At 34.9% G+C, this 11,238-nt stretch overlaps 3 protein-coding genes across 3 annotated transcripts; all 3 read right to left on the reverse strand.

Moving 5' to 3' along the window:
* Nucleotides 1–1,259: 1,259 nt before the first annotated feature.
* LOC107792184 (uncharacterized) lies at nt 1,260–1,787 on the reverse strand. The gene has a single exon (XM_016614378.2). The coding sequence runs from the start codon at nt 1,785–1,787 to the stop codon at nt 1,260–1,262; it is 528 nt and encodes a 175-aa protein (XP_016469864.1).
* A 6,229-nt stretch (nt 1,788–8,016) lies between these two features.
* On the reverse strand, nt 8,017–8,451 carry LOC107792182 (uncharacterized). Its single transcript, XM_075227783.1, has one exon. It carries the CDS (start codon nt 8,449–8,451, stop codon nt 8,017–8,019), a length of 435 nt encoding a protein of 144 aa, XP_075083884.1.
* A 1,438-nt stretch (nt 8,452–9,889) lies between these two features.
* On the reverse strand, nt 9,890–10,917 carry LOC107792181 (uncharacterized). The gene has a single exon (XM_016614376.2). It carries the CDS (start codon nt 10,732–10,734, stop codon nt 10,141–10,143), a length of 594 nt encoding a protein of 197 aa, XP_016469862.1. The 5' UTR covers nt 10,735–10,917; the 3' UTR covers nt 9,890–10,140.
* Between the last annotated feature and the right edge of the window lie 321 nt (nt 10,918–11,238).

Consider the following 11,238-nt stretch of genomic DNA (forward strand, 5'->3'; position numbering starts at 1 on the left):
ATGAAGATATCTAGGTAAAGGTGGGTGTGGCCCCAGTGGAAGACAAGACGATGGAAGCGAGGCTTAGATTGTTCGGGCATGTGAACAGAAGAAGCCCTGACGCCCCCAGTAAGGAGGTGTGAGTGATTGACTTTGGCAGGTATGAGAAGAGGTAGAGAGGGGCCAAAGAAATATTGGGGAGAGATAATCAAGCAGGACATGACGCGACTTCAGCTTACCGAGGACATGATCCTTGATAGAATAGTGTGGAAGTCGAGAATTAGGATATGAGGTTAGTAGAGAGTCGAGCACTTCTTGATCCGTACAGGGGAATTAGGGTTAGTTTGGTAGTGTTTTCTTGTTCTTAGATTGCTAATTTTACATGTTTTCCTATTACCATTTGCGTTGGTTTCTTAGTTTCTTGTTGTGGTTAATGCTTGTTGCTACTACTTCCTTCCATTTATTTTCTAGCTCTTAGTTTACTGTGATTATCTTTTTGGCACTTCATGTTGGTAATACTTGTTTATACTATTTCTTTTTTTCCTTCTTGAGCAGACGGTTTATCGAAAACATACTATCTACCCTTTCAAGATAAGAATAAGATTTGCATACAGACTACTATCCTCGTACCTCATTTTGAGGTCACATGGTTGTTGTAAGATTTAAGACATGGCATACCTTCAGATATTGCACTTTTTTAACACATGCCTTGCTTGTTCATTCAACCAATCCTTACTCAAAGATATACTCCAGAATCCAAGAAAGAAAAGATTGAAAATTTAAATGGCCAATCACAAATCAATATCAATGACCTCTGGTCCACAACTTCCATAAAGAAGGTCACAAGACTTTCTTCTTTTAGTACATTACAAATAATAACCAAAAACAAAAAGAAATTACTCGAGCAGCATAATTGAATCCAGTTCACGGACTATATGATACATAGACATTTATGATAATCTACTGTTAAGATACAGCTTCTCAAAGAGATCCTAACTAACCAAAAAGGCATTTCGGTGCATAAATCATTCCGTGTTAAAACAGGATTCGAAAAAAGATAGCACCCTAAAATAATGTGACGTAAGCATACAAACATCAATAGTTGATTTCACGATTCGAACCGTGATCTATAAGTCTCACGGAGAGGCTACCCTTCAAAACCAAATAACTTGAACATTACATCCTAACTAACCAAATAAACTTAAAAAATAAGAAAGCAAAAATAAAAATAAAAATTCTACAAACTGTTTTGTTCCTGATTGCCCAATTTCAAGTTCAAGTCAATAATCAACAACACGATCTTCTTTACTCCTTCTAACAAGAGCAAAATAACCAAGAACAGCACAAAAAGCAGCTACAACATTCCCTTCCTTAATCAAAACCTTAACAACAAATCCAGTAATATCAGCAGTCAATTTCTTGCCTTCTAAAACCAAATCCCTTCTCGGTTTTCCAGCAAAAGTCAACAAAACCAAAATTGTAATCCAAGTAACTAAAGTAGCTGGAACTGCAACAGCTAAAGCTGCTACCATAGACAAAACCCCAAAAGCTACACCTAATAATACAGATGCATATAAAGCAGGCCAACCAGCTGAAGCTGAAGTTGAGGAATTTGACATAGTGGATTCATACCAAGAAAGCACTGTTTTAAGAAAATTCCAAGAAATTGATAATAAAATTGTGTAAACGGAAACAAAGAGAAATACCCATGTTCTCCTTTTGCTCATGATTTTTATGAGAAACATAGAGGAGATTATTGATTGATTTTCTTGTTGTTGTAAAGGTTCTTCTTGTTTGGTTTCTGCCATAGATTGGTGATTTTGGGTATATGATTTGATGGCTTTTTTTGACTTTGATTTTTCCCTCTATAGCTTTCTATTTTCTTCACTTTCTACCTATTCTGTGTTGTTTTGGTTTTGTGGACAGTTTGGTAAACAAGGGGATAATACTAGAATGCTTTTTTACCCAAACGACGCATAACGCGCTTGATAGTGCGTGGTGTCAGTGGAAGCTTTTTTTGCTTTTACATTGTGCAACCCCCTCTTTACTAAAATGAAAAATGTGACAAAATTATTTTTGCCTTTTAACTTTGTGTCCAAAATCAAATATTTTTATTAACTATAGCATAAAAATGTTTTTTTCTTGAACTTCAAAATCCGGTCAGTTTAAAGGTGATTGGAAAAGAAAATTATCTATTTTACCTTCTAAGTTATCCAGCTATCAAAAAGAAATGTCCGACGAAAATAAGGTCACAAAAACCTTTTCAGCTATGAAATTAATCCTAAAAGAAGATAGTTTAAAATAGTATTAAAAGTTAACAAGAGTTTGATATCTCTCTCAGTCAACGGACATCTAAAGTCTAAAAAACAATTCACAAACGGTGAAACTACATTACTCAATACATATACTCATCTTTCATGCATAAAAACAAACTTAGCCTGTGGATATAGGCATCGAATCTTAAACCTAACCTACAATTCAATCAAAACCTAGTGCGTTTGGACATAGGAATTGTAAAATTCCCAAAAGAAACTGAATTTTTCTTTCAAGTAAAAATGGTACATGAAAATTATAGTTATGTTTGAATATGAATATATAGAGTCCGTTTGGACCTAAAAAAAATTTTACTTTTTTTCGAAAAAATTTTACTTTTTTTTAGAAATCAGTGTTTGGCCATAAAATTTTTAATTTTCACTTGAAAATGAATTTTGGAATTTTTCAAAAATTTGAAAAACTCCAAAAAACTGTTTTTCAAACTTTTCACTCATATTACTCACAAAAATTCAAAAACAACCCAAAATTATATTCATGTCCAAACACAACTCTAATTTTCAAATACCATTTTCACTTGAAAAATAATTTCACTTTTTTTGGAATTTTACAATTCTTATGTCCAAACGCCCACATAATTTTGGATTGTTTTTTAAGTTTTGTGAGTGATCTGCGTTTTTTAAATTTTTGAAAAATTCTAAGTTTCATCTTTAAGAAAAAATTAGAAATTTTATGGCCAAACATTGATTTCGAAAAAAAATTAAAAAGAAATCGAAAAAATGAAAAAACTCCTATGTCCAAACGGACTCCTAGAGTTGGCATCATAATTTATTAGTTTATGTCCCACATTATTATCATAGGATGGGGCTAACCCAGTGACTACTTTGCCAAGATTAATACAATTAAGAGAGAAATTTTCAAAAATCGCTATTGTTTAGAGGTTATTAACTTTCTATAGTTATCATATACATAATTATTTTCTGTAGCTATTATTTAGTTGTTACGCGACTGTATTTGTTGTATTCATGCTACTGTATTCATGAATACAGTAGTAAAATTTGCCTAAAATTTAGGGGAGTCCAGTCGTGCGACTGTATTCGTTGTATCCGTGCTACTGTATTCATGAATACAGTAGCAGAATTCGCCTAAAAAATATGTGAATCCAGTTGTTTAATAACGTAAAGATGATTAATTAGCGTGTATCACTCCTAATTTAACTCAACAAAATCAATTCTACATAAATTTCGCTACTAATGTGATGTATTCCATGTACTGGTGTGATTGTATTTACAAATATAATGACGTAATCAAGAAATAACGTGTATACCGTTTTATTCTATTCAACTGTATGCATTGTATTCAATTCACATATATTCATTATTCACTATTATACATTATATTCAATTCACCGTATTCAATTCGACTGTATTCAAATAACAAAATATCACAAAACACGATAATATTCGGTTATATTAAAAAAAAAAAAATGCAGACCTTCGAAATACATAAATATAGGCAAAAAAATAATATATTTATACAAAAATACAATGTATTTGAGTGTATTTGTACATAATACAATGTATTTGTACTATTGTATGTGACTAAAAAAGCAAAGAAGAGAAGAAAGTTCGTCGGAGATGACTTTTTCCGGCCAAGCAAAATACTGTATACATTGTATTAAAATTAAAAGTGGAGACGAACAAAATCCGGCCTTCAAATCTTCTTCGGCGTAGCCATGGCCAGATCTGTTCGCTTAAGAGGATGATCCAATAATGGATTATGACGCCGACGATCAAAATTGAGTGCTTTAGTGGGTATACCTCGTGTAATGGCAACACTGTATTTACCTCTTGATTTGGCATCACGCCAATTACAGTGACCTAACAATAGCGAATTTTTTTTAAAAAAAAAAAGTGAAGAGAAAAAGAAGAATGGCAGAGTAATTTGGCGTGAACCGGCCAAAAGCTTTACCAATTACCACGAACTTTTGGAGCAAAAACGTTGAGAATCAATTCTAAGAAATTTGTTCCTACAATCTTGGTGTGTGAGAGAGAAAAAAGAAATATCTTGGTGTGATTTGAGAGAGAACGTATGTTAACTGAAAGAAAGAGAGAAAAAAAATAAATAACGTATTTCACGCCTATGTGGTAGGGTATACAATAAATATCTATTTTTCTATAAAATATAAAAGATAGTTATAAATAATAATATTTTAAAATAGTTTTGATTTATAATAAATAGAGTATAATAGTTTGTTATAGGAGTTAAAATTTCTTACCATTAATTGTAATAATTTTCAGCTCCTTTGGAATAGATATCAAGGAATTCAAATCTCCTTAACTAAAACGAGCAAAATAAAGGATTGACATAGTTTGCTTAAGTTATCAGTTTAAGCACTAAATAAAGCAACGTGTTCAAGAAGAAGAATTCACAGTCAAATAGTAGATTATATAGTTAACAAGAGTATGCCTAAACCTCGCTTATTGTGCCCTAGATAAACATGGCAACGACCTTCCCCCGAAAAATTGAATGCGTTAGTACACTAAATAGTGTAAATATTATTTATATTATCTTTAACTGTTGATAATAGATTAGCACTTTATTAAATATTTATCATAAAAATTTACTTATAATTATTTTTAATATAATACGATAGCGTAAATATTTTTCATATCGTCAAATGCATATAACTTAAATTTTCAAAAATATTTAGACGAGTATCATCTAAAAGATTCTGTTTTAGCGGCAAACAATGTATGTTCTCAAAGCTTTGGTAGACGCCAGTTCGTCTAAAAAGTAGAGATACAAAGGAAAAATTTATTGGATACCTGATAATTTCCACTAAAAGAAATCCTGCCATTAAGCTCTCAATAATCTATAACCATTGTATACGAAAATTTTTGCACAACTAGTGTCATTGTATACGCTTTCAGTTCTCTCTCTTTGTATATATTAGGAGTAAAATATTCATTTATAGAATAGCAGGTGTAGTGAGCTTTACTCTAGTAACTTAAAATCTTTAATTACCTTCATCACTACATACACTGACATAAAATTTTGAAATTAAAGTTTCCAATATTTGATGTTTTTAACGGTGGGGGACTGGTATGTGCATGGGGCGATGTGGCGATGGGGCTGGGACAGCACAGAGAGGAAGTAAAATGGAGTAAAAAATGGCAGGGCAGGAATGGGCAAAAAGACATGGTTTTGGAGATGGGGTCCAAAATTAAAAGATAAGTGGTGGCATTGTCACTCTTTTGGAAACCTTTGCTTTTGGAGAACTCTCACGTCTGTTTGTGGTCCAAGATTCCTCGTGCTGCATTTCGCAAGCCAACTTTCAAACACATCATTTTTTAACGGAAAAAGGCTCAAAATTGCCCTTGTGAGCTTCGAAATGGTTTATCTGTATCCTCCGTTTGAAAGTGAGGTCATGTTTAACCTTGCCGTTAAACAAGTAGTTCACTAGTATCCTTTTGTACTAAAAGCTCCGATTTGGGCCTTTTTTTTTTTTCTCGAAAAATCTGCAGCACCACACTGTCCTCCTAAACCACCCACCTTAATTTTTTTTACCTGCCCCTACTTGTTTTATGTACCTTCCCCACCCCTTCCACACGAGATGGGTCATTGTCATTACCCATTTTGTTCCTTCTTGCCTTTCACCATTCTAAGAATCTAGAAAGTAAAAAAGTAGTATACATATTATAAAATTTAACCCAAAAAAAAAAATATTTGATCTACACGAAGATAGTGATTACGTTGTTCTCAATTTTGCATTAAACGCAGCGGAAGTCTTTGACATGACAAGGAATGGTGTGATAGTACGCTTTGATTCTAGAAGCCAAATCCAATACCGCTAGTGGCCACCCTTCTCCGTCTTACGTCAATTATGCCCAGTTGAATTATATTACGTGCAATTTCATTTGCAAATATTTAGGTCTCATTTATTATCAAGTTAAAGTAACTTTGCTCCGACAAAGATGAGAGACTAATGAATAATAATTTTGTGGTAAAAGTGTTGGGGAAGGTAGGTAAAATAAGTGAGGGGGCAAGTAAAAAAAAATTAAGGAGGGTGGTTAATGCCGTGCTATAGATTTTTTGAGGAAAAAATAGGCCAAAACGGAGCCGTTAGTATAAAAGGGTGTCAGTGGGCCACTTGTTTAACGGCAAGGTTATACATGACCTCATTTTCAAACGGAGGGTACAGATAAGCCGTTTTGAAGAACACAAGGGCAATTTTGAGCCTTTTCCCTTTTTTAATTATAGCGGTGTCCGGACCAATTTGTGTGCATCTCAACTAAGACAAACTTTCAACACAGCAGGTCGGTGCACGAAACAGCTCGCGTTCATGCGGGATTCGGGAAGGGTGAGGTAGGTGAGTTAAAATAAAAAGGAAAGCAGTAACTATGAAGCCTTCAGGATTTTTTTTTTCCCAGCTCTCTTGAACTTCAATGTTTCTTCTCACAATCTATTGAGTTTATGTTGTTACATGTAGCTTTTTAGTCTAGGATTCAGAAGAAGAGATAGAGAAAGACACAGAAAAGATGCACGTTGTCCTTGCATTGTTTAGACAGGAAAATTTGTGCATCTGATAAACTAGGACAAATTGAGCGACTCCCATTTGATTAATAAAGTAATAGTCACAGAACAAGAAACATCTACAGTATTGTATTCTATCATATATATACTCCTAGAAAAGACTCGAGAGTTGGTTTGGCCGTGAGTCTTTTAACTTTTTATTCCATCAAAATATCAAATAAACAAACAAAAGCTTAGAAAAGGAAAAGAAGCGCAAAAGCTACAAATTCACTACTCCATTAACATATGCAGAAGAAGTGACGTGAAAGCATCAGCCTATGTATATAGGATTATTAGTTATACACCAGTACGTACTATTATACATAGCATATCATGTCACTAGTAGCATCATAATTTTTGACATACCAATAAGCACATATAAAGACATAATTGTACTTTCAAAACTTTTAATACACCAAACTTAACTGTCGGATTAGAAATAATTCTAGCATAACTAATCCCAATATAACAAATTTTAATATTATTAATCTTAATATTAGTAATACATCATCTTCAATACTATTCTTATACATGATACATGAAGGAGGACTACATAGGAAGTCTTCCAAGTTTAGAACATTTGATTATGGATGGAAATCCCAACAGCCTTAGGACTACATAGGAAGTCTTTTTCTGATATAGCGATCCAACTAAGGCTGTTGGGATTTCCATCCAGAATCAAATGTTCTAAACTTGGATTTACTGATGTGGTTTGATAATTGAGCAAAAGAAAAATACAATAAGCTAATACACCTAAAAAAATTCGTCCTTGTCGAAGTTTAGTCTTAAAAAGTGTCAAAATTGCCACATTTCTTTCATTTCTAAATATAATCAAGTACAACAAAAGAAACGGCAGCCCGGTGCACGGAGCTCCCATTATGCGCGGGGTTTGGGTAAAGGCCGGACCACTAAAGTCTATTGTACGCAGTTTATTTCTGCTAGAGGCTGTTTTCATTGCTCGAATATGTGACCTTATTACATGAGGACAACTTTACTCGTTACACCAAGACTCCCTTCGAATACAATAAAAGAAAAAGAAGGAAAAATCAAGGATTCCTTATCTCGTGAGCCCTTTTATTTACATGAATATTCAGGCAGAAAAAGTACCTCCAATTTGCACCAAACAACAATCTTTTTAAGTAATCAAATGCATAACCATCCCAAAATAGCAATTCCACTTGTGCAATTTCTCTAATCATACTTCTCCCTCCAAGAATTAACAAGAAAGAACACCCAAGAAAGTGCCAGAACAAAATCACCAACAAGTTGTCTTGGCCAATCATAAGCCAAATCCTCAAGCTTCCTCTCAAAATAAACCCTCCACAATCCCATTGCCACATGAAGAAGGATACAACCCTTAGCAAAAAAGCCCTGAAACTCCCTGTCCTTAACAAAAGATACCATGAATAACAACAACCCAATTACACATAAAAGCAATCCAACAAATGAATCAGATGTTTTTATCACCAATTGGTCATGTGGGGTTGATCCTAGCAGCTTTCTTGCTGTTTCAATCCCATGTCCCAATACAGATATTTCATTCAGATAGAACATTATCAATGTACCACTAGTAGTGGCTATTACTGAATGGAGAATGCAGATTGTGAAAAACCCAGATGATCCCATTCACTAAAATCACTATAACTCAAAAAACCCTTTTCAGATTTTACAAATTCAGAAGCTATTTATCTTCTGTTTTCCCAAAAGATTGAATTTTTAACAAGAATTCAGACTAAAACCCTCAAAACTCATCTCAGCTACTTATATAACAGTGAATTCATGGCTCAAAAGTTTGCTGCATATTCACGTGATCTAAAATTGGGAAGTGAAACTCAAAGCACTAGATCATGGTTTTGTACAAAATTGCAATTTTTACAGAGAGAAGTAAGGTGCAAGTTGGTTTATAAATAAAGACACATTTGTATGCATGTATTGAGAGTTTCGAGGGGAATTGAGAAAGAGACAGAATTCAGAGAAATAAGAGATCTGGGATTGGGAATGGAGAGTGTTAGAAACCCTAATGCTAGATTCACGGGGGAAGAAGGCTGGTGACAGCTGGCGATATGTTATTGGTAAGCGTGCTTTTGGAAATTTGGATTGGCAGGTTTGTTGGATAAATTTGCATTTTATTTGCGGATCGTTTTTTTTTCTTGTTTGGAGGCCAGTAATAATAATAGTATGACTTTATCTACAGTATTATTTGTTTCCAAAATATCTGTAACTATTGTAGACAACAACAATTATGTCTTAATCTCAATTTAGTTGGTCCATTTAGAAACGTCTCAATCCAATAGTATTAGCAAGGAAGATGACTCTTTTATTAGCAGTGATGAATCGAGCCAGGGGAGATTAATCTTCATGCTGTTGCAACAGTAGCTGCTAAAATTGTGAATTCTTTTAGTATGTGATTAATCAGAATATTAAGCAATATTGACCATTTGTAACCATAAGTGAGTGGATGCTTAGCATTTCCGTGGAGGTTAATGAATAACTTATACAGCCTCTTCAATTTTGCTGAGCAGCAAGAATATTTTGTTTCATTTAGGCATCCAGTATCCAAAATGCATTGACCCGACTAATTCAAATTCGCACTAAGGCCATTGAGAGGGATAAACCTCTAGTTAAGAATGACAGATTCTCAACCATCCCACCAATGGTTTATCTCAATTGCACATATGAGGTCAGTAACAAAATAAGTCTTGATTTCTGAAATTTTCTAAGGTTTCTAGAGCAGGCCAGCACTTGATAATCAGAGCTATGTAAATGGTATGCTAACTTAATCAGGCCAAACATAGCAACCAATAAACAGCAATGCACCAAAGCAAAGAGCAATGCAATGGCAAGTACTAGCTACATGATGCATTTACTATCCAATTGATAATTAAATATCTCCAGTACTTATGGATGAATTTTTTCTGCAATATCTATATATAAATATTTTGCAGATCTTGTTTGAGATCTCGACTTCAGTACAAGGCTGACCAATTAAAACGAGTGAATTACCCATAACCAATTAAAGCAATAGTTCATCATTTAGAACAATTATCAGAGACAACAGCAGGATGGCAGGATCAACCACAATCACAACAATGCTACATTTAGCTACAAGTACTGCCACCATATATCATGGCACAGATAATACAAGATGCAAAGCAACTTAATTTCTTCTCATTAAACTAAGGTTTTTGTAGTTTCAATAAGATTTAGCTGACACCAGCAATCCAATTTTTCATTAAAAAGGTAAAAGAAAATAAAAACAAACTATAGTACTGTACTCTACATATCCCAGTCAATGACACAAATTATCAAACACCTTCAAGGCGACCTACGTTTCAACAATCTCGGCGAAGTTCTTGGCCCCGATCCAACCTTCAAACCCTCCTTCAATTTCTCACTCTTAGATTTCACATGAATTACCACTTCAGCCACAGCATCTTCATTCCGCCGGCTCCTCGTCCTCCTACCAACAGCCTCCACAGCTCCACCACACTTCAATCCACTCTCCTCCGCAACCCTATCAAACTCATCTACCAGCTTCCTCCCCACGCGCTCCTTTACTTCAGATTCATCGATCAAAAACCTCTTCCGCTTCAATACATACGGAGCAGGAGGAGGCGATGGACTGTCAGGAAACGGAGTCAAACCCTTTTCAGGGGTTTCTTTACCGGTCTTCTTCTCGACCTTTTCAAGCTCGGTGCGTAGCTTCTCGATGTTGCCTTCAATGCGGCCCTGAAGACGGTGGCGCGTGAAGCTCACACCACCCATGGACCAGTGGGCTTCCTCCGCCCATGACATTAATGGATCAATAACGGAGACTGGTGGGTCTACTCGCTCTTCGTTGGGCTTGTAAAACCGTGGCCTAGGGAGGCTGCTACCATAGAATTTTGCTGGTCCTAGGGCTTCTACCATGCTGCAGAATGCAGACCAAAATGTAAATGTAAAAAGTATAGTTTACCTATAAATCGAAATGAGATTTAATGAATTTCGTTGGCCATTACTTCTGAATTTATAAATAGCGGCTTAATGTGAATTGAAATGGAGGGAAATACTTTTTGGAGCGAAACTTGGCGCCAACATTTACCGCGCTGCTCTTATTATAAGGACAGTTAGTTGTTACGAAGATTTATGTAATCTTTGATCAAGTCTGTGGGCCTTTGGGCCGAGTTAAGGGGTCGCAAATCGCAATTGCACATTTGGACCTTTAAGCCCGTTTTATGGTAAAAATTGCATCGGACGCCCTATTTGGTCGTCCCATTTTAACTTATACCCATTTTATTTTTTCGTTTGCATCCGTATCCATTTTTTTTGTTAAAAGCGTTTTAAAAAGACAATTTTGCCCTTCAGGACTATTGACAAAACTGTAGACCGCAGGACAACACTTCAGCATGTTTTGGCATGAAGTTTTATTTTAGC

Source organism: Nicotiana tabacum, chromosome 2, assembly GCF_000715075.1.
Source record: "Nicotiana tabacum cultivar K326 chromosome 2, ASM71507v2, whole genome shotgun sequence".
Lineage (NCBI taxonomy): Eukaryota > Viridiplantae > Streptophyta > Magnoliopsida > Solanales > Solanaceae > Nicotiana > Nicotiana tabacum.

Coding starts and splice junctions, on each gene's coding strand:
- LOC107792184 (XM_016614378.2), bottom strand. CDS start 1,787: ATGGCAGAAACCAAACAAGAAGAACCTTTACAACAACAAGAAAATCAA.
- LOC107792181 (XM_016614376.2), bottom strand. CDS start 10,734: ATGGTAGAAGCCCTAGGACCAGCAAAATTCTATGGTAGCAGCCTCCCT.
- LOC107792182 (XM_075227783.1), bottom strand. CDS start 8,451: ATGGGATCATCTGGGTTTTTCACAATCTGCATTCTCCATTCAGTAATA.